We start from the raw sequence: 21,062 nt of genomic DNA, 5'->3' as shown, positions 1-21,062 counted from the left end.
ACTGCTAGCACAATCAGTATTCGAGAAAGCCAGTGCACTAAACAAAACTACAACCAAGGACCCTAACAAAGTCCACTTCACTGCCCTGCTACCTCCACTGGAGTAGGTGCTTGTATCCATGACTGACAGACCTGGAGATGAATCACACCACAGGACTCTTTGCAGACACTCTCTAGTACCAGCTCAGAACCTGGTAGGTCTGCTGGATGGCTAGACCCAAAAGAGCAATAACAATCACTGTAGTCTGGCTCTTAGGAGGCCTCATCCCTAGGGGAAGAGGAAGAGCACCACATCAACAGATCACTCTGTGGGACAAACAAATCTGAACAGCAGCCCTTGAGCCCCAGATCTTTCCCCTGACATTGTCTACCCAAATGATAAACCAGAAAAACAATTCTGGTAATATGACAAAACAAGGTTGTTGAACATCCCTAAAATATCACACTAGCTCACCAGCAATGGATCCAAACCAAGAAGAAATCTCTGAATTTCCAAAAAAAAAAAATAGAGAAGGTTGATTATTAAGCTACTCAAGGAGGCACCAGAGAAAGGTGAAAACCAATTTAAAGAAATTTTTAAAATAATATAAGATATAGACCAAAAAACTCCAGCAAAATAGATAGCATAAATAAAAAACAATCACAGCTTCTGGAAATGAAAGACACACTCAGAGAAATGCAAAATACGCTGGAAACTTTCAACAACAGAATCAAATAAGTAGAAGAAAGAACTTCAGAGCTCAAAGATAAGGCTTTTGAATTAACCCAATCCAACAAAGAAAAAAAAAATTAAATGAACAAAGCCTCCTACAACTTTGGAATTATGTTAAATTACAGAACCTAAGGATAATTGGTGTTCCTGAGGAAGAAGAGAAGTCTAAAAGTTTGGAGAGCTTATTTGAAAGAATAATCAAGTGAAACATTCCTGGCCTTACATACAAATACAAGAAGCTCAAAGAACACCCAGACAATTCATCACAAAAAGATCATCACTTAGGCACATAGTCATCAGGTTATCTAAAGTCAGGATGAAGAAAATAATCTTAATACCTGTGAGGCAAAAGCATCAGGTAACCTATAAAAGAAAATCTATCAGATTAACCATAGATTTCTCAGCAGAAAGCCTACAGGCTAGAAGGGATTGAAGTCCTATCTTTAGATTCCGTAACAAAATAATGATCAGCCAAGAATTTTATATCCAGAAAAACTAAGCTTCATAAATGAAGAAAAAAATAAAGTCTTTTTCAGACAAACAAATGCTGAGAGAATTCACCATTCCAAGCCAGCACTACAAGAACTGCTCAAAGGAGTTTTAAATCTTGAAACAAAAACCTTGAAATACACCAAAATAGAAACTCCTTAAAGCATAAATCTTAGGGTCTATAAAACAACAACACAATGAAATAAAAAACAAGATATTCAGACTGCAACTAGCATGATGAATAGAGTAGCACCTCACATCTTAACGTTGAATGTAAATGGTCTAAATGCTCCACTTAAAAGATCCAGAATGGCAGAATGGATAAGAATTCACCAACCAAGTATCTGCTGTCTTCAAGAGACTCACCTAACACATAAAGACTCACATAAACTCAAGGTAAAGGGGTGGAAAAAGATACTCCATGCAAGTGGACACCAAAAATGAGCAGGAGTAGCTACTCTCGTATCAGACAAGACAGCCTTTAAAGCAACAACAGTTAAAAAAAGACAAAGAAGGACAAGATATAATGACAAAAGGACTAGTTAAACAGAAAAGGAGCACAATCCTAAATATATATGCAACTTCCAAATTTATAAAACAATTACTACTAGATCTATGAAATGAAATAGATGGCAACACAATAATAGTGGGGAACTTCAATACTCCACTGACAGCATTAGACAGGTCTTCAAGACAGAAAGTCAACAAAGAAACAATGCACTTAAACTATACCCTAGAACAAATGGACTTAACAGATATTTATAGAACGTTCTACCCAACAACTGCAGAATATGCATTGCATTCATCAGCACATGGAACATTCTCCAAGATAAACCATATAATAGGCCATAAAACACATCTCAATAAATTTAAGAAAACAGAAATTATATCAAGTACTCTCTCAGACCACAGTGGAATAAAATTGGCAATCAACTCCAAAAGAAACCCTCAAAACTATACACAGACATGGAAATTAAATAATCTGCTCCTCAATGATTGTTGGTTAAACAATGAAATCAAGATAGAAATTTAAAAATTCTTTGAACTGAACAATAATAGTGACACAACCTATCAAAACCTCTGGGATACAGCAAAAGCAGTGCTAAGAGGAAAGTTCATTGCATTAAATGCCTACATCAAAAAGTCTGAAAGACTATCGACAATCTAAGGTCACATCTCAAGGAACTAGAAAAACAAGAAACCAAACCCAAACCCAGCAGAAGAAAAGAAATAACCAAGATTAGAGCAGAACTAAATGACATTAAAAAAATACAAAAGATAAATAAAACTAAAAGCTTGCTCTTTGAAAAGATAAACAAAATTGATAGACCATTAGCAAGATTAACCAAGAAAAGAAGAGAGAAAATCCAAATAAGCTCAATTAGAAATGAAACAGAAGATATTAAAACTGATACCACAGAAATACAAAAGATCATTCAAGGCTACTATGAACATGTTTGTGTGCACAAACTAGAAAACCTAGAGGAAATGGATAAAATCCTGGAAGTATACAATCCTCCTAAGTTAAACCAGGAAGAAATAGAAACTCTGAAGAGACCAATAACAAGCAGTGAGATAGAAATGGTAATAAAAAATTGTTAACAAAAAAGTCCAACACCAAATGGATTCACAGCTGAATTCTCTCAGACATTAAAAGAATTGGTACCAATCCTATTGAAACTATTGCAAGAGAAAAAGGGAATCCTCCGTAAATCATCCTGTGAAGCCAGTATCACCCTAACACCAAAACCAGGAAAGGATGTAACAAAAAGAGAAAACTACAGAACAATATCTTGGATTAATATAGATGCAAAAGTCCTGAACAAAGTAGCAGCTAACCAATTCCAATAGCAGAATATAAAAAGATAGTACACCATGATTGAGTGGGTTTCATACCTGGGATGCAGGGATGGTTTAATATACATAAATCAATAAATGTGATACACCACATAAACAGAATCAAAAACGACAATTGCATGATCATCTCAATAGTCACAGAAAAAGTATTTCATAATATCTAGCATCCCTTTATGACTAAAACCCTCAGCAAAATCAGCATAGAAGGACATAGCTTAAGGTAATAAAAGCCATCTATGACAAACGCATATTCAATATTATACTGAACAGGGAAAAGTTGAGACCATTTTCCCTGAGAACTGGAACAAGACAAGAACACCCACTTTCAGCCCTTCTGTTCAACATAGTACTGGAAGTCCTAGCCAGAGCAAGCAGACAAGAGAAAGACATAAAGGGTATCCAAATCAGTAAAGAGGCAGTCAAACTGTTGCTGTTCACTGATGGTATGATCCTACACCTAGAAAACCCTAAAGACTTATCCAAAAAGCTCCTAGATCTGGCTGGGTGTGGTGGCTCATGCCTGTAATCCTAACACTTTGGGAGGCCGAGGCAGGTGGATCGCTTGAGGACAGAGTTCAAGACCAGCCTGGAGAACATAGCAAAACCCCATCTCCACTAAAAATGTAAAAAATCAGTTTGGCATGGTGGTACACGCCTATAATCCCAGCTACTTGGGAGGCTGAGGCACAAGAGTTGTTTGAACCCAAGAGGTGGAGGTGGCAGTGAGCCGAGATCATGCCACTGCACTCCAGCCTGGGTGACAGAGCAAGACTCTCTACCCCCAACAGAAAAAAAACCCCTCCTAGATCTGACAAATGATTTCAGCAGTTTCAGGATACAAAACGAATCTTGTATACAAATCAATAGCACTGCTGTACAATAACAGTGACCAAGTTGAGAATCAAACCAAGAACTCAAAACCTTTTACAAAAGCTGCAAAAAATAAAATAAAATACTCAAGAATATACCTAACCAAAGAGATGAAAGACCTCTACAAGAAAAACTGCAAAACACTGCTGAAAGAAATCAGACAACACAAGCAAATGGAAACACATCCCATACTCATAGATGGGTAGAATCAATATTGTGAAAATGACCATGACTGCCAAAAGCAATCTACAAATTCAATGAAACTCCCATCAAAATACTATCATCATTTTTCACAGAACTAGAAAAAACAATCCTAAAATTCATAAGGAACTAAAAAAGAGGTCACATAGCCAAAGCAAGACTAAGCAAAAAGAACAAATCTGGAGGCATCGCATTACCCAAATTCAAACTGTACTATAAGGTCATAGTCACCAAAACAGCATGGTACTGGTATAAAAATAGGCACCTAGACCAATGGAACAGAATAGAGAACCCAGGAATAAAGCCAAATACTTACAGGCAACTGATCTTTGACAAAGCAAACAAAAACATAAAGTGGGAAAAGGACACCCTATTCAACAAATGATGCTGAGATAATTGGCAAGTCACATGTAGACAATTGAAACTGGATCTTCATCTCTTAGCTTGTACAAAAATCAACTCAAGATGCACTGAAGACTTAAATCTAAGACTTGAAACCATAAAAATTCTAGAAGATAACATCACAAAAACTCTTCCAGACATTCGCTTAGGCAAAGAATTCATGACCAAGAACCCAAAAGCAAACACAACAAAAACAAACAGATGGAGGCCGAGGCGGGCGGATCACAAGGTCAGGAGATTGAGACCATCCTTGCTAACACAGTGAAACCCCGTCTCTACTAAAAATACAAAAAATTAGCTGGGCGTGGTGGCAGATGCCTGTAGTTCCAGCTACTCGGGAGGCTGAGGCAGGACTTAATTAAACTATGTATGGGACCTAATTAAACTAAGAAGCATCTGTACAAAAAAAGAAATAATCAGAAGAGTAAACAGACAACCCACAGAGTGGGAGAAAGTATTTGCAAACTATGCATCCAACAAAGGACTACTATGCAGAATCTACAAGGAATTTAAATAAATCAGCAAGAAAAAAACAATCCCATCAAAAAGCGGGCTAAGGACATGAATAGACAATTCACAAAAGAAGATATACACACAGCAAACAAACATGAAAAAATACTCAACATCACTAATTATAGGGAAATGCAAATCAAAACTATGATGCAATACCACCTTACTCCTACAAGAAGGGCCATAATTTAAAAAATCAAAAAACAATAGATGTTGATGTGGATGTGGTGAAAAGGAACATCTTTACACTGCTGGTGGGAATGTAAACCATTAATAGTACAACCACTATGGAAAACAGTGTGGAGATTCCTTAAAAAACTAAAATTAGATCTACCATCTGATCCAGCAATCCTACTACTGAGTCATTATATGAAAAAGACACTTGCACATGCATGTTTATAGCAGCACAATTCACAATTGCAAAAATATAGAACCAGCCCAAATGTCCATTAATCAACAAGTGGGGGGGGAAAAAAAAGTATATATATAGCATGGAATCCTATTCAGCCAAAAAAAGGAATTGAAAAATGGCATTTGCAGCAACCTGGATGGAGTTGGAGACCGTTATTGTAAGTGAAGTAACTCAGGAATGGAAAACAAAACATTGTATATCCTCACTTATAAGTGGAAGCTAAGCTATGAGGATGCAAAGGCATAAGAATGATACAATGGACTTTGGGGACTTGGGAAGGGTGGTAGGTGAGTGAGGGATAAAAGACTACACATTGGGTACACTGTACACTGCTCAGGTGATAGGTGCACCAAAATCTCAGAAATCACCACTAAAGATCTTATCCATGTATCCAAACACCACCTGTTCCCCTAAAAACCTATTGGAATAAAAAAATAGATCAAGACGCCAAAAAAATAAGAAAAAAGGAATGTTACATACTTTTCTATGGTATATATGTTCAAGGGTAAACACATATTTTTTAAAGGAATAGAGGAAAAGAAGAAGAAAGTATCTCAAGCATCTTTTTTCATAAAGTTATTGGAGGATGCACTCCATCAAAACAAGGGAGCAATCCAAGAAAGGAACAGATTTTAGATTCAGAAAACAGGATATCCAAACAAAAGAGAGGAAGGGGGAATTCCTAGAATGCTAGAGCCGGTTGAGCCCAGGTTGAGAGCTGTGCTCCAGAAAGCAATCAGACAAAAATGGTCAGAGATATCCAGAGAGATTTCAACAAGGAGATGAAACTGACAGATTGTCTGATGTATTTGAAAAGATTGAGACAGTATTTATTGAATTAAAGAATGTTAGGGATGGAATTATTAATAAATACATAGAAAACTAAGCATCAGACATACAAACAAAAACAATTATTAATTCCAGAAAACAAAAATTGTGCCTAAACGGAATCATATAGCTCAGGTGTAACCAAAGTACATTTTCACAATAATATACTATAAATACTAAATTTGGATCTAATCACGATTATGGTGTAAAGAGGGAATGTTGGGAGTGTGTTTCTAGTGTGAATATGGGGTAAAGGGAGCTAAACTGTCATCTTCCATAGTAGGAAGTCAGTTAATAATAAAGCTTAAAATAGAAAAATGGCAAATAATTGTATAAGCCTGTTACTTAGAATTAAAGAAAACAGAAATTGAAACACACACACACACACACACACACATACACAGCTAGAAAAGAAAAAAGGTAGTTGTCTCTCACAAATGGAAAACGAGGTAGGATGGGAAAAGGGCTGCTATTTTCTGTAATAACTTTAATTAAACTCTGATTTTTTAAATTATAGGCATACATATCTTGATAAAAACTAAAACTTAAAAGGATGAGACATCATATCATACTTGAGACTGTGATGCTGGTGAAATCAACATCAGGTACTTTGACAATCCCCATCCCACCCCCTTAACAACCACCACATGCACACACACCCTGGCCTCTGCCTGGTCACCTATATGCCCCCAAAGCTCTCTGAACCACAGTCAGGGCAGGACGAAGTCAGGGATAGAGGGGGCTAGACTGAGTGGACCATAAGCACAGATAGTTCATAAAAGAATAGCAATGTATTCAATGATATATACATTAAAATTATACCATGACAAAGTGGGATTACCCCAGGGCTGCAAACAAGTATTGCCTCATATAAGGGGTTCTATTAATATGCTACACCACATCAAGACACTAAGCAGAAAAAGCGTCTTATAATTTTAATGCATACTTGACAGGTATTTTATAGAAATCAACAACGATTCCTAATAAAAATTTAAGAACTAGAATTAAAAAGAATTCCTGTTAACAGCATAGAGCATCCATATTTAAATTAGCAATAATTCCTCTATATTCAGAATATACAAAGATGCCTACTATCATTGTTGTCATTGAAATCATTAATAAAAATATTATTAACATTGTCTGGAAAGTTTTTAAAAACAACAACAAAAAAGATAAAGATAGCACAAGGGAAATAAATACTGAAAAAGAAGACACAAAAATATCTCCTGTATATGATGTGATTACATACCTGGAGAGCTAAATCCGCCAAAATGATTCAAATATAAAAATATCTAGTGATCCTGTTAAACTGTAAATCAGATGTCTGTTTCATGCCCTCTCAACTTAGTGGCTTGCCATCTCCCTCAGATTAAATCCAGTGTCCTTGGCCCCATACCATCTGGTAACAACCTTGTTTTCTCCAATTCTCCACCTCTTCTGCTTCACTCCAAACACATGGCTTTCCCTGTTTCTCAGTGATATGGTTAGGCTTTGTGTCCCCACCCAAATCTCATCTTGAATTTAATTCCCATAATCCACACAAGTCAAGGGAGAGACCAGGCAGAGGTAACTGGATCATGGGGATAGTTTCCCCCATGTTGTTCTCATGACAGTGAGTTCCCATGAGATCTGAGGTCTGCTGGTTTTATAAGTGTTTGATAGTTCTTCCTGCATTCATTCTCTCACTGCTGCCCTGTGAAGAGGTGCTGATATGGTTTGGCTGTGTCCTCACCCAAATCTCATCTTGAATTGTAACAATCCCCAAGTGTCGAGGGTAGGGCCAGGTGGAGATAATTGAATCATGGGGGAGGTTCCCTTGTACTGTTCTTGTGGTAGTGAGTAAGTCTCAGGAAATTTTATGGTTTTATAAATAGGAGTTCCCCTGCACAAGCTCTCTTGCCTGCCACCATGTAAGACGTGACTTTGCTCCTCCTTCACCTTCTGCCATGATTCTGAGACCTCCCCAGCCATGTGGAACTGAGTCCATTAAACCTCTTCTTTTATAAATTACCCAGTCTCAGCTATGTCTTTATTTGCAGCCATGCAAACTCCGAGTCAATTAAACCTCTCTTCTCTACAAATTACCCAGTCTCAGGCAGTTCTTTATAGCAGTGTGAGAACAAACTAATACACTCAGCATGCCACATGTTTCCGTCTCAGGGCCTTTGCGCTTTCTGTTCCCTCTGTCATCTCATCCAGGTCTGCTCGAATGATACCTTTTGATATTGGCCCTCCCTGTCTTCCCTATCGCAAATGTCACTTTGTCAGTGGCCTTTCCTGAACACTAAATCTTTTCCTGGTCATTGTTTGTCCTCTGCTATGCTTTATCTTTTTCTTTATATGATTTATTGCTACCTTGTATATTAGTTATATTTTTGCTTATTGTCTCTCTTCTCATTAAAATGTAACCTCCAAGAAGATGAAAATTTTAGATTCTCAGAACCTAGAAGACTATCTGCCCCACAAAAGGTACCTGGTAACTCGATGATGAATAAATGATTAAATGAAAGGCATTTAAAACACTCAAAAGATACATAAAAGAATTACTCTCTCTTCTTCAGAAAAATAAGAAGTACTCACAGATTGAGATTGACAATTTCCATACATAATTTATATTATGTATGGAAATTAAAATTAAATTAAAAATTAAAAAGGACAACAAAAGTATTTGAATAAAACAAAAATGATTAATAGTTATCACCTACAAAGAGTGCATTTAAATTTATAAAAACACCAAGACCATAATAGATAAACAGATAATTCATAGAAAATTATATACAATATAAACAAATACATGGAGAAATAGTAATCTTCACTAGTAAACAAAGGAACGTAAATTAAAGCCAGTTGAAATACTGTTTTATCTGTCAAATTAGAAAAAAAAGTTTTTGCTAACTGCTGTTGAAGTGCAGAAAAAGCTAGCAGATTCATTCCAGAGTGATGGCACTGTATTAAATAATATTTTTGCAAAGCAATTCAGCAATATAGAGAAAGAGCCATATACATGTCTGTGTCCTTTACTAGTAATGCCTCTATTAGGAATTATTCCTATGGAAATTCAACAGCAGCAAAAAGCTATTTGCAAGAAGATGCTCACTGCAGTGTTATCTATAAAAGCCCCAAACTGAAAACACATAAATGGCTAACATTAAGGGGAATGGTTTAATAAATTACAGTACCTCTGCACAATGGAATATTATGTGGCCATTAAAATGATAATTATGCAGAAACATGAAAAATGTTTATGATCCACTGGTCATTGAAAACAAGCAGAATACAAAATAGTAGGCATATACCACAGATAACACTCCCAGCATGCATTACATTTAGAAGAGATAATATGTAAAAATAATATAATAGTTGTATTGGGGTTAGTGGAATTTTATAGGTGACATAAGAAATATTATTTTTTAAACGTTCTCTTTAAATTTTCACACAGAAGCTCTTGTAATTTCTAACAGGTTAGATTCTGAAAGGCTCTTCCTATGTCTGAAGTAATACTGCACCAACTATCAATTTGTACATGGCCCTGTAAAACTTTATCATCTTTACTTTTATTTACACTACAATAGCAAGACTCTTCTTACCACCACTTTCAACACTCCCTCTGTGGAGTTTAAAGGCAATGCAGAAACATGTTGAACAAAGGAGGAAGCAAACAAAATAAGATGGAACACTAAGGCTGGAGCGAAAATGACCCTGGAAACCACTCCAGTCACCTGTCCATGGCTGGCAGAGCTAATGTGTTTTTGCCTTGGCTGGAAGTTTTGCTTATATGTCTGAAAGCTGTTAGGTGAAGAGGAGTCTCCACTTTGTCCATACCAGAATACATGGTCTAGAAACACAGCTGGGACTTGAGTCAGCCACCCTCTAAAACCCAGGCATAAGCCCAAATGGATTTCCCCAGTGACATGTGTGGGGGTCAAGTGGTTCCACTGATTCAGAATCCCCCACATCTCTGAAAACAAGCACAGCTTCATAGCATAGAATGGGGTTGGGGGTCCAGTCTTCCCAGAATATGTTCCTCCCTATCATCCCCTTGGGGAACAGATTCACCCATCTTCCTTGTGATACCTTCCTGATCTTTCTGCTACATTCTAGCTGGGAGACTTTGAACAAGTTAAGCTCTCTGTGCCTTACTTTCCTCCACTGTAGAAAAGGGGTAAGAAAAGCCCCTACCTAACAGCATTATGTGAGCATTAGTGAGTTAATCTCTCTCAAGTGAAGGGAACAGTGCTTTCCATATAACACTCAAATGATGCTAGTTACCACTAACTGTTATCCTCATGGTGGAACTGACCTGATCTCTCTTTTGCTCCACTGTAGTATGTGCGCATACTTAATAAAAAAACCCAGTCCCAAACTTGGAATGGGACAGAACCTTTTTGCATGATGTAATTTCCAACCTCTTTCTGGGAAGAAATTAGCACTGATAAAATGCTTAAGCAATTTTCTGATAAACTTTAATGAGATTAAGACCTCTTCTGGGAAGCCAGATACCCACCCACTCAGCTGACTGTCAGTCAGGATCTAATGATCTCGAAACAATCCTTTTTTTTTTTTTTTTTTTTAAATTGTATCCAGTCTAACAGTGATTATTTAATCATCCTGTTTATCTATAAAATTTTTATATAGGAGACAATCTCTGAATTAACCCACTAATGCTTCACTTCTTGTGATTTGCTTGAACTTAAACTTTGGCATATGTTTAAAAGTAAAATATCTGACCAGGCATAGTGTCTCATGCCTATAATCCCAGCACTTTGGGAGGGTGAGGTGGGAAGATCACTTGAGCCCAGGAGTTCAAGATCAGCCTGAGCAACATAGTAAGACCTTGTTTCTACTAAAAATACAAATAAAAATAAATTAGCTGAGCATGGTTGTGTAGTCCCGGCTACTCAGGAGAATGGGGCGTGACAATCACTTGAGCTCACGAGGCTATGGCTACTGTGAGCCATGATTACACCACTGCACTCCAGCCTGGGTGACAGAGCAAGAACCTGTCCCCCCAGAAATAAATATAAAACAAAATGTTTGAAAAAACAAACAAACCTATTATAGCATATAAAATAGCTGATAGCATTTATTTGTATTCTTAGTTCTAACATTCGTACTAGGGGAGGGACCCTGGAAAGTAAGGACCACACTTGTGATGCAGGATCTTAAACGAAATGATTTAGGCAGATAGCAAGGGTAAAAGAGTCTTCAGTAAGGCTTTCCTTTTAACAAAAAGCAGCCCCCAAATCATTTCCAACAAAGAGCAGCCTGAAAAATCAAGCTGCAGCCTGAAAAGGCAAGCTAGAATCTTGCACGGGTGAATGCCAGCAGCTGTGCCAATAGGAAAAGGCTACCTGGGGCTAGGCACGTTCAACATGGCGGCTCCATCTTCCCTTTTCTTTGCCAACCATGTGTACAGTAAGGAACAGACAATATGGTGCTGGCCAGGTAAAGAACCCATCTGCATACTAAAAGATCAGGGTTGGATGGCCAGCTTCTTCATGGACTATGTAAATGTCACACCTGCTCTGACCAATCTCTCGGGCCCTATGTGAATCAGACACCACCTCCTGAAGCTCGTCCATAAAACCCCATGCATTTCACCACGGAACTGGAAGACCCATTCAGGTGCCCCTCTCTCTCTCTGCAGGAGAGAGAGCTAGTCTCTCTTTCTTTTGCCTATTAAACCTCTGCTCTTAAACTCACTTCTTGTGTGTCTGCGCCCTCAATTTCTCTGGTGTGAGATGACAAACCTTGGGTATTTACCCCAGACAATGACACCACTTCATTTGTTTTTACTCATATTTTCATCTAGCACTTAATATTGTGACTGATAAAGAAAAGGTAATCAATAAATGTTTGTTAAGAGAATAAATTAATGAAAGAACAAATAAACTTTTAAAAAGAATTGAAAAAAGCGGCACTTACTGGGAGGACTCCCAGCACTTACTGGGAGGCTGCGTTATAGAGCACTACTGGCTTCGGACTCAACCCAGGGATTGAAACATGTTTTTACCTGTGTGGCTTGGGGAAAGTTTATCCACCTTCCTGCAGGTTCCAATTCTTCACAGCACTATGGAGAGAATAGTGCATTGTGAAGGTACTGTGAGTTGGGTTAACTTGTGCAGAGAGTAAAACACAATGGCAAGTACCTTTGGGCCTAAAGATATCTTAGGTCTCCTTCTTGCCACTGACTCTTTTTTTGTGATTGGAAAAGTTACTTCCTCTCCCTGGGCCTCAGTTTCCTCATTCTTAAATAATAATTTTAAAAAAAATCCCTCATGGGGCATGGCTCCTCTCTCACTGCCTTCACTCCCTGCAGCCACTGGTGGTATGCGCCCAGGTGTACCTGCCACTTCCCGCCAGGTCCTTGCTTTGTATTTGCACCTGCCCCCCTTTTGTTTGTAGTCTAAGTGACACGGGTCTCCCTCTCTTTCCTCCAGCTGCATCGCTCAATCCTGCAATGTGTCACTGTGGTGTGGAGCTGGCATTCTGGATGATGTGGCATGACCTCACACTGATGCCATTCCCCTCCCACCAAGCCAACCTGGCTTCCTCCTCCACCCATGGAATAAGCCAGAATGCTGAAAGTGGGAGGGAAATAGAGCACCAAGGTTAAGGAGGCAGTCCCTGACATTTATTAATGGAATTTCTGTTTCTATGATGAATGTAGAGATTTGAGGTGACTGCCTCTTAAGGTGATATGTAGGGAGATGATGAACCCCAGTGTTTTCCTTAATGATCCATCAGTTTAGAGGAAAACATACATATACAAAGTCAATATTGAAAAGACTGCATAGACCTACAGAGTAGAGAGGAGGGGAAACAGATGTGCTTGGACTTACAGCAGTGCAAAGGCTGCTGGAGCAGTGCCCTGAGCTGGCCCTTTAGGGATGGATAGGATTCACTCAGATTTGTGTGGGTGAATAGACAGAGCCTTCCAGGGCTCCAAAACTGATGGGGTTATGGTGGAATAGGGGTTGAAAACAAGAGAGAAAAAGAAAAAAAATCCCTCATGTGCCAGGGATCTAGTCAAGGTAAAATAAATACCTTTAAAAATACTTAAAAAAATAAACATCCAGGGCAGACTCTGGCTTTCAGCCAAGGTAGAGAAACAAAGACTGGATTTACCCTCGCGCCTGGAAAAATAAAAATACTAGACAATATAGGTGAAACAACAGTTTTCAAGACACCAGACATGAGGCACTGAAAGACAGTGACGCCTGAGAGATGAGAAAAAATAATGTGAGCTCAATTGCCCAAACTATAGCCTTGAGAGAGTATGTAGGCCATAGAGCAGGAAGGGGGAACTGAGGCACTAGCATTCTTCCTGAGTTGAAGAGACAGAGTTGAGCCTCCAGAGAGATCAAGGCAGTTAAAGTTCATAGGACAGAGCACCAGAGAGAAGAGAGAGAAAGAACTTCAAAGATCTGTAAAGGGCTCCCCCTCAAGTCATCATCAGAGTACTGATTAGTGCAAACATGTCAGGAAAATACCCAAAGCCAGGAAAAGAACCACCCAAAAAGGGGTAAAAGAAATAGTACTGAAGTAACCCTCATAGGGTTAACAAGAATTCTGGACAGAAATACAGTTATAATTAAGCATTAGTCAGGCTGTGCTTTGACCTACTTCCTTGTAACTGAAAGTTACAGTAGCACTAGATACTGACCACTTGCATCCCCATTATTCCAATAAGTAGGATCTCAGAAATTGCTTAAGTTGTTTTTTAGATCCTAAATTCCAGTAAAACACCTAATGCCAACCAGCTTGAAGACCCCCATAGAAGAAGTGAATCTCATGAGAATACAATTTCTTCATCACCTTGTCCCATGACTCTGATATAGGAGTTAAGAAGAAATTACTTAGGCAGATAGTGAGGGTATGGGAGTTCTGGGTAAGGTTTTGCTTTTTAATGAAAAGTAGCCCCCAAACCATTTTCTAACAAATAGCAGCCTGTAAAATCAAGTTGCAGACATAGATAAGAAAGCTGGAAGCTTACATGCATGCATGATTGCCGGCAGCAAAATACTGCCCGGGAATAGGCAAGTTCTAAATGGCGGCTCCATCTTCCCTTCTCCCTTTGCCAGCCACGTGTATAGTAAGGAGCAGACAAGATGGCCCTGGCCAAGTGGAAAGCCTATTTGCATAATAAGATCAGAGTGGGGTGATTAGCCTTCTCCCACCCCCGCTGCGCTATGTAAACATCACACATGGTTGAACCAATCTGTGGGCCCTATGTAAATCAGGCTCTGCCTCCTCAAGCCTGCCTATAAAATCTGCTGCAGTCCGCCACTCTTCCCTTTTTCGGACACCTCTCTCGCAAGAGAGAGGGAACTACCCTCCTCTCTCCTTTCTTCTGCTTATTAAACGTTCTGTTCCTTAACCCACTCCATGTGTATGTGTGTCCATGTCGTTAATCTTCTCGATGCAAGACGACCAACCCCGTGTATTTACGCCAGACAACGATACCGCTTCAACTTCACCCAGCGTTCTTTGACCAATCAACAATCTCCACACTTCAGCCCATTCCAAAGCCCTTAAAAACCCTAGTCCTAAACTTCTTGGGGAGGTAGATTTGAGGTTTCTGCCCATCTCCTCATTCAGCAGCCCTATGATTAAACCTTTCCCTGCTGCAATCCGGTATCTCAGTGTACTGACTTGCCATGCACATCAGGCAATGAACCTATTATGGTTTGTTCATGATGCTCACTTGGATCAGGAATAATGTTGTTCCCACTGGCCAGACTTGAAAATCTCACAATTCACAGAGCTAAAATATTGAGAAAGATCTTAATACTGTTCTAGACTACATATGAACCTAGTCCCACCTAACAATCTTATGAACAAGGTCCAACAGGGTCAAACTATTTCAAATATCTTAATTGAGCCCTTTAATAAAGCTAGAAAAAATTTAAAGGAATACAAGCATGTCCAGCACACAGGATAAAATTCACAATGTCTGACATTCAATACAAAATTACCAGATATGCAAAGGAGCTGTAAAATATGGCCCTATTAAGGAGAGAAAGCCAATCAATCCAAACTGACCCAGAACTTAGAATTAGCAGAGAAAGACAATGAAAAAGTTCTTATAACTGTATTTCATAGTTCAAAAAGTTAAGACATAAAAAGTAAGATATAAAAAGACTAAATAAAATGTCTAGAGATGAAAACTACAATATTTAGAATGTGTTAAATAAAATTTCTAAGAGGCCATTGGTTTGGACTGAACTCCTGCAGTAGGCCCAACAGACCAAACCAAAATGGAGTCACTCACACTGAAGTTCCACAGCACCAAGCTGAAACAAAGTTGTTTATCTGACCTTCCAAGAAATTGAGAGAGAAAGAGAGAGAGATAATAGTCAAATCTCCAAATAGGGAAGTTTTAGCCAGCATTATAAGAAAGTCCTCTCTGCTTTAACCTTTACAAGAAAAGTAACTTTGAAATGACCAATCTGCTTTTGTTATTTGGTTCTCTTTCCTGGGCCCTTCTGCCTATAAAGCCAACCACTCCTGCTCAGCTCATCAGAACACTCATTCTATTTTGTAGAATGAAGTGTCGCCCAATTCTAGATGGAAAATAAAAGCCAATTAACATCTTTAAATCAGATGTGTTGTAATTTTGTCTTTTTCAGATGAAAAATACACTGGATAGAATCCAATAACAGCAGATAAGATTTTGTTCCCTCCACCCTCCCCTATTTTCCAAAAGAGAATAAGGAATTTGAATACATAGTAATAGAGGCTATCCAAAAAGAAACACATAGAGAAAAAAAGAATTTTAAAAATGTACAGAGCAAAAGTGCACTGTGGGGACAATTTCAAGCAGCTTCTTCTATGTGTAATTAAAGTCTCCAGAGGAAAGCAGAGAGTTGGAGGACAGGAAAAAAGTGTTTGAAAAGAGAATAGCCAAAACGTTACTAAACTTGGTTTTTTAAAAAAACTATAAACCCACAGTTCCAAGAAGCTCAAGAAAACGGAAACATAAGAAATATGAAGAAAGCATACCAAGACATGTCATAATCAAATTGTTCGAAACCAATAATAAAGACATAATCTTAAAAGCAACCAGGGTGAGTGGAGGGGAAGACACATTACATGCAGAAAAAAAGTATAGAGATTATAGCAGATTTCTCATACAAAATAATGTAGGCAAAAAGACAGTGGAGCAGTATCTTTAAAATACTGAAAGAAAAAATTGTCAACCTGGAATTTTCTACACAGTGAAAATGCCTTTCTAAAGCAAGGGTAAAATAAAGACTTTTTCATACATACAAAAGCTAAAAAAAAAAAAATAATAGCCAGAAGGCCCATATTATAAGAAGTGCTAAAGGGCATTCTTCAAGCACAATGAAAATGATGCCAGGTGGAAATACGGATCTAGACAAAGCAATGATAGCTTTAGAAATGGTATTTGCATTTATATCTGTGTTTTAAAAGATAATTATACAAAAATAATAACAATATAATATGGGGTTTATAACATATGTAAACGTAAAATGTATGACGACATTATCATTAAGGTCAAAAGGAAAGAAATGAAAATGTACTATTGTAAGGTTTGTATACTATTCACGAAGTGGTATAATATCATTTGAAAGTAGACTTTGACATTACAGATACATATTATAAACCTGAGAGCAACCTGAGGTAATACTGGTAAAACAAATATAGGAAATACAGGTAGTTAACAAAGGAGATAAAAGGGAATCACAAAAATATTCAGACCAAAAGAAGGCAGAAAAAGAGGAAAAATTGAACAAATAAGAGATGAGATGAATAGAAAACAAATAGAAAGATGATAGATCTAAACCTAAACATCAATAATCACATTAAACATAAGTGGTCTAAACATTATAATTAAAAGGCACAGGTTGGGCCGGGCGTGGTGGCTCAAGCCTGTAATCCCAGCACTTTGGGAGGCCGAGACAGGCGGATCACGAGGTCAGGAGATCAAGACCATCCTGGCTAATACGATGAAACCCCGTCTCTACTAAAAAATACAAAAAACTAGCCAGGCGAGGTGGCAGGCGGCTGTAGTCCCAGCTACTGAGGAGGCTGAGGCAGGAGAATGGCGTAAACCCAGGAGGCGGAGCTTGCAGTGAGCTGAGATCTGGCCACTGCACTCCAGCCTGGGTGACAGAGCGAGACTCCGTCTCAAAAAAAAACAAAACAAAACAAAAATGGCACAGGTTGTTAGACTGGGTATAAAGAAAGACCCAACTATAAACTGAAACCTACTTTAAATATAAAAAATATGAAAATAAAAGGATCAAAAATATATACCAAGCTAATACTAATGAAAAGAAAGCTAGACTAGTTATATTAGTGTCAGACAAAGTAGATTTCAGAGTAAAAATATTACCAGGAATAAAGAGAAAATTTCATAATGATAAAAGGATCAATTCATCAGGAGGAGGACATAACAATTGGAAACTACTATATACCCAATAACAGAGCTTTGAAAAACTGGAACCAAAAACTAAACAATAAAGAGCCTTTAAAGCCATATATCTATTAAGGTAATTAAATATGTAGTTAAAAACTTTTCCATAAAGAAAATTTTAGACCCAGCTGGCTTCACTAGTCTAAATGGTAAATTCTACCATTTAAAGAAGAAATTATACTAATTCTACATGAACTCTTCTGGAAAACTGAAGGGAAGGGAATATTTCCCAACTCACTCCATGAGGCAGCATTACCCTGATACCAAAGCCAGACAAAAACATTGCAAGAAAAGAAAACTACAGACTAATATCCTTCGTGAATAAGATACAGAAATTGTAAATGAAATTTCAGCAAATAGAATTTGACAATGTTTTAAAAGGATAAAATATCATGACTAAGTGGTATTTATCTCAGGATTGAAAGGTTGGTTTAACATTTGAAAATCAGTGTAAGGCACCATATTAACAAGCTGGAAAAAAAAAAAAAAACAACTAGGATCATCCAAAAAGCATTTGACAAAATCAAACATCCATTTCTGATTAAGAAAAAAAAATGTATCAATAAATATCAGCTGGACATGGTAGCTTGCACCTATAATCCCACCTACGTAAGAGGCTGAGGCAGGAGGATCACTTGAGCCCAGGAGTTCAAGGCTACAGTGAGCTATGATTGCACCACTGTACTCCAGCCTGAGTGACAGAGCAAGACCCCATCTCTAGGAAAAAAAAATAACAGAAAACAAAAGTAAGCTTGGAATAGAAAGAAACTTCTTCAACCTACTAACATGTACAAACAAACCTATAGCTAACATCATATTTAATGATGAACAACTGAATGTTTTTCTTCTAAGATCAGAAAAAAAGTCAAGGCTATCCACTCTAACTACTCCTATTTGACATTGTCCTGAATGTTCTAGCAACTGCAATAAGAAAAGAAGTAAAAAGCATCTAGATTGGAGCAGAAGTAAGACTGCCCTTATTCACAGGCACCATGATTATCTATGTAGAAAATACAGTGAAATCCCCCAAAAGCTACTAGAACTAGTAAGAGAGTTGTACCACGTTTGCGACGTGTAAGATCAACATATAAATATTAATTGTATTCCTACTTACTAGCAACAATAGGAAATTGAAATAAGAAAAGCTACTGACAATAACACCAAAGTATATGAAATGCTCAGTAATAAATACAATAGATGTGCAAAATCTGTTTTAAGAACTATAAATAGTGCCAGAAAATTAAAGATCTAAATAAATGGAGAGATACACCATGTTCATAGGTTGGAAGACTGTTGATATGTCAATTATCCCCCAAATTGATCTGCAGATTCAATGCAATCCCAATCAAAATCCCAGCACACTTTTTTTTTTTTTCTTTTTTTTGAGACGGAGTCTCGCTCTGTCACTCAGGCTGGAGTATAATGGCATGATCTTGGCTCACTGCAACCTCCGCCTCCCAGGTTCAAGCAATTCTCCCTGTCTCAGCCTTCTAAGTAACTGGGACTACAGGCACACACTACCACGCTCCACTAATTTTGTATTTTTAGTAGAGATGGGTTTTGCTATGTTGGCCAGGCTGGTCTCAAACTCCTGACCTCAGGTGATCCACCCGCCTCAGCCTCCCAAAGTGCTGGGATTACAGGTGTGAGCCACCGTGCCTGGCCGGGTTTTTTTGTTTTTGTTTTTGGACACTGAGTCTTGCTCTGTTGCCCAGGGTGGAGTGCAGTGGCACGATCTCAGCTCACTGCAACCTCTACCTCCCAGGTTCAAGCGATTCTCAGGCCTCAGCCTCCCAAGTAGCTGGGACTACAGGCACATGCCACCACACCTGGCTAATTTTTGTATTTTTAGTAGAGACGAGGTTTCACCATGTTGCCCAGGCTGGCTTTGAACTACTGAGCAAAATAGTCTGCTCACCTCAGCCTCTCAAAGTGCTGGGATTACAGGCGTGAGCCACCGTGCCCAGCTGCAAACAACTGATTTTTGACAAGAGTGTAAAAGCAATTCAATGGGAAAAGGATAGTCTTTTCAACAAATTTTGATGAAACAATGAGATATTCTTTTGCAAAAAAGCTAAATATATACCTTGTACCATACACAAAATAAACTCAAACTTAATTAAAACCTAAAACTATGGAATTTTTGTACAAAAACAAGAGAAAAATCTTTCTGACCTTCAGTTAGGCAATGATGTCTTAGATATGACACAAACCGCAGTGTACATAAAAGAGAAAAAAACTGAAAAATTGGACTTCATAAAAATTTAGAACTTTGGTCCTTGTAAGACACCATGAAGAGAATGAAAAGATAAACTGCAGAAGGTGAGAAATACGCAACCCACATATCTGGAGTATACAACTCCCAAAGCTCAACAATAAGAAATCAAACAACTGTCCCTCAAATGGGCAGAAGATTTGAACAGAACTTTACCAAAATATATATATATATATGAATGGCAAATAAGCACATGAAAAATGTTCTGTGTCATTAGTTATAAAGGACATGAAAATCAAAACCACAATGATATATCCCTCCACAACAATTAGAATGGTGAAAATAAGAAGACTGCAAATATCAAATGTTGAGGATGATACAGACCAACTAGAACTCTCCTATATCACTGATAGGAATGGAAAATGGCACAACTATTTTGGTAAGTAGTTTGGCAGTTTCTTAACGAGTTAAAGATATACTACCACACAGTCTAATCATTCCCTTCCTAGGTATGTGTCCAAGAGAAATGAAAACGTATCCACATAGACTCGTACGTGAATGTTCATAGAAACTTCATTTGTAATAGCCCAAAACTGGAAACAGCCCAAATGTCTATCAATAGGTAAATGGATAAACAACCATGGAATACGGCTCAGTAATAAAAATGAATGAACTATTGATACATGCAACAACTTGTATTAATCTCAAAATAACTATGTTGAGTGAGATAAACTGCATAAAAAGATTATATGCTGTGTAAGCCTATTTATATAAAATTCCAGAAAATGCAAATAATCTGTAATGACAGAGAAGATCTGTCACTGAGCGTCCCCTTCCACCTGGGTACTAGGAGTGGGAGGGTATGATCACAAGGGGACACAGGAAACTTTTGGGGTGAAGGAATGCCTATTATTTTGATGTGGTGATGATGTCATAGGTGTATACATAAGTCTAAACTTATCAAATTGTCCACTTTAACCATGTGCAATTTACTGTAATTCAGTTATATCCCAGTAAAGCTGTTGAAAACAACATGTACTACACCAAGGAGTGGCTGTGATCAGCCTGGGTAACCTCCTGGAGATGCAGCAGATCAAGGCAGACTGCAACAGCCACCACTCAAG

The 21,062-nt window shown here is 38.0% G+C and overlaps 2 protein-coding genes across 11 annotated transcripts in view; one reads left to right on the top strand and one right to left on the bottom strand.

The window, feature by feature from the left end:
- Positions 1–21,062, bottom strand: part of ZBTB7C (zinc finger and BTB domain containing 7C) — a 381,563-nt gene that overhangs the window by 210,759 nt on the left and 149,742 nt on the right. The window lies entirely within an intron of this gene.
- ZBTB7C-AS2 (ZBTB7C antisense RNA 2) lies at positions 10,931–13,041 on the top strand. Its single transcript, XM_007974095.3, is given in 2 exon segments — positions 10,931–12,544; positions 12,546–13,041. Coding segments are annotated over 2 exon segments (612 nt in total). The 5' UTR covers positions 10,931–12,283; the 3' UTR covers positions 12,897–13,041.

This window comes from Chlorocebus sabaeus, chromosome 18 (assembly GCF_047675955.1).
Source record: "Chlorocebus sabaeus isolate Y175 chromosome 18, mChlSab1.0.hap1, whole genome shotgun sequence".
Taxonomy (NCBI): Eukaryota; Metazoa; Chordata; class Mammalia; order Primates; family Cercopithecidae; genus Chlorocebus; species Chlorocebus sabaeus.
The sequence above is the reverse complement of the archived record's forward strand: the minus strand, read 5'-3'. Positions and strand labels throughout refer to the sequence as shown.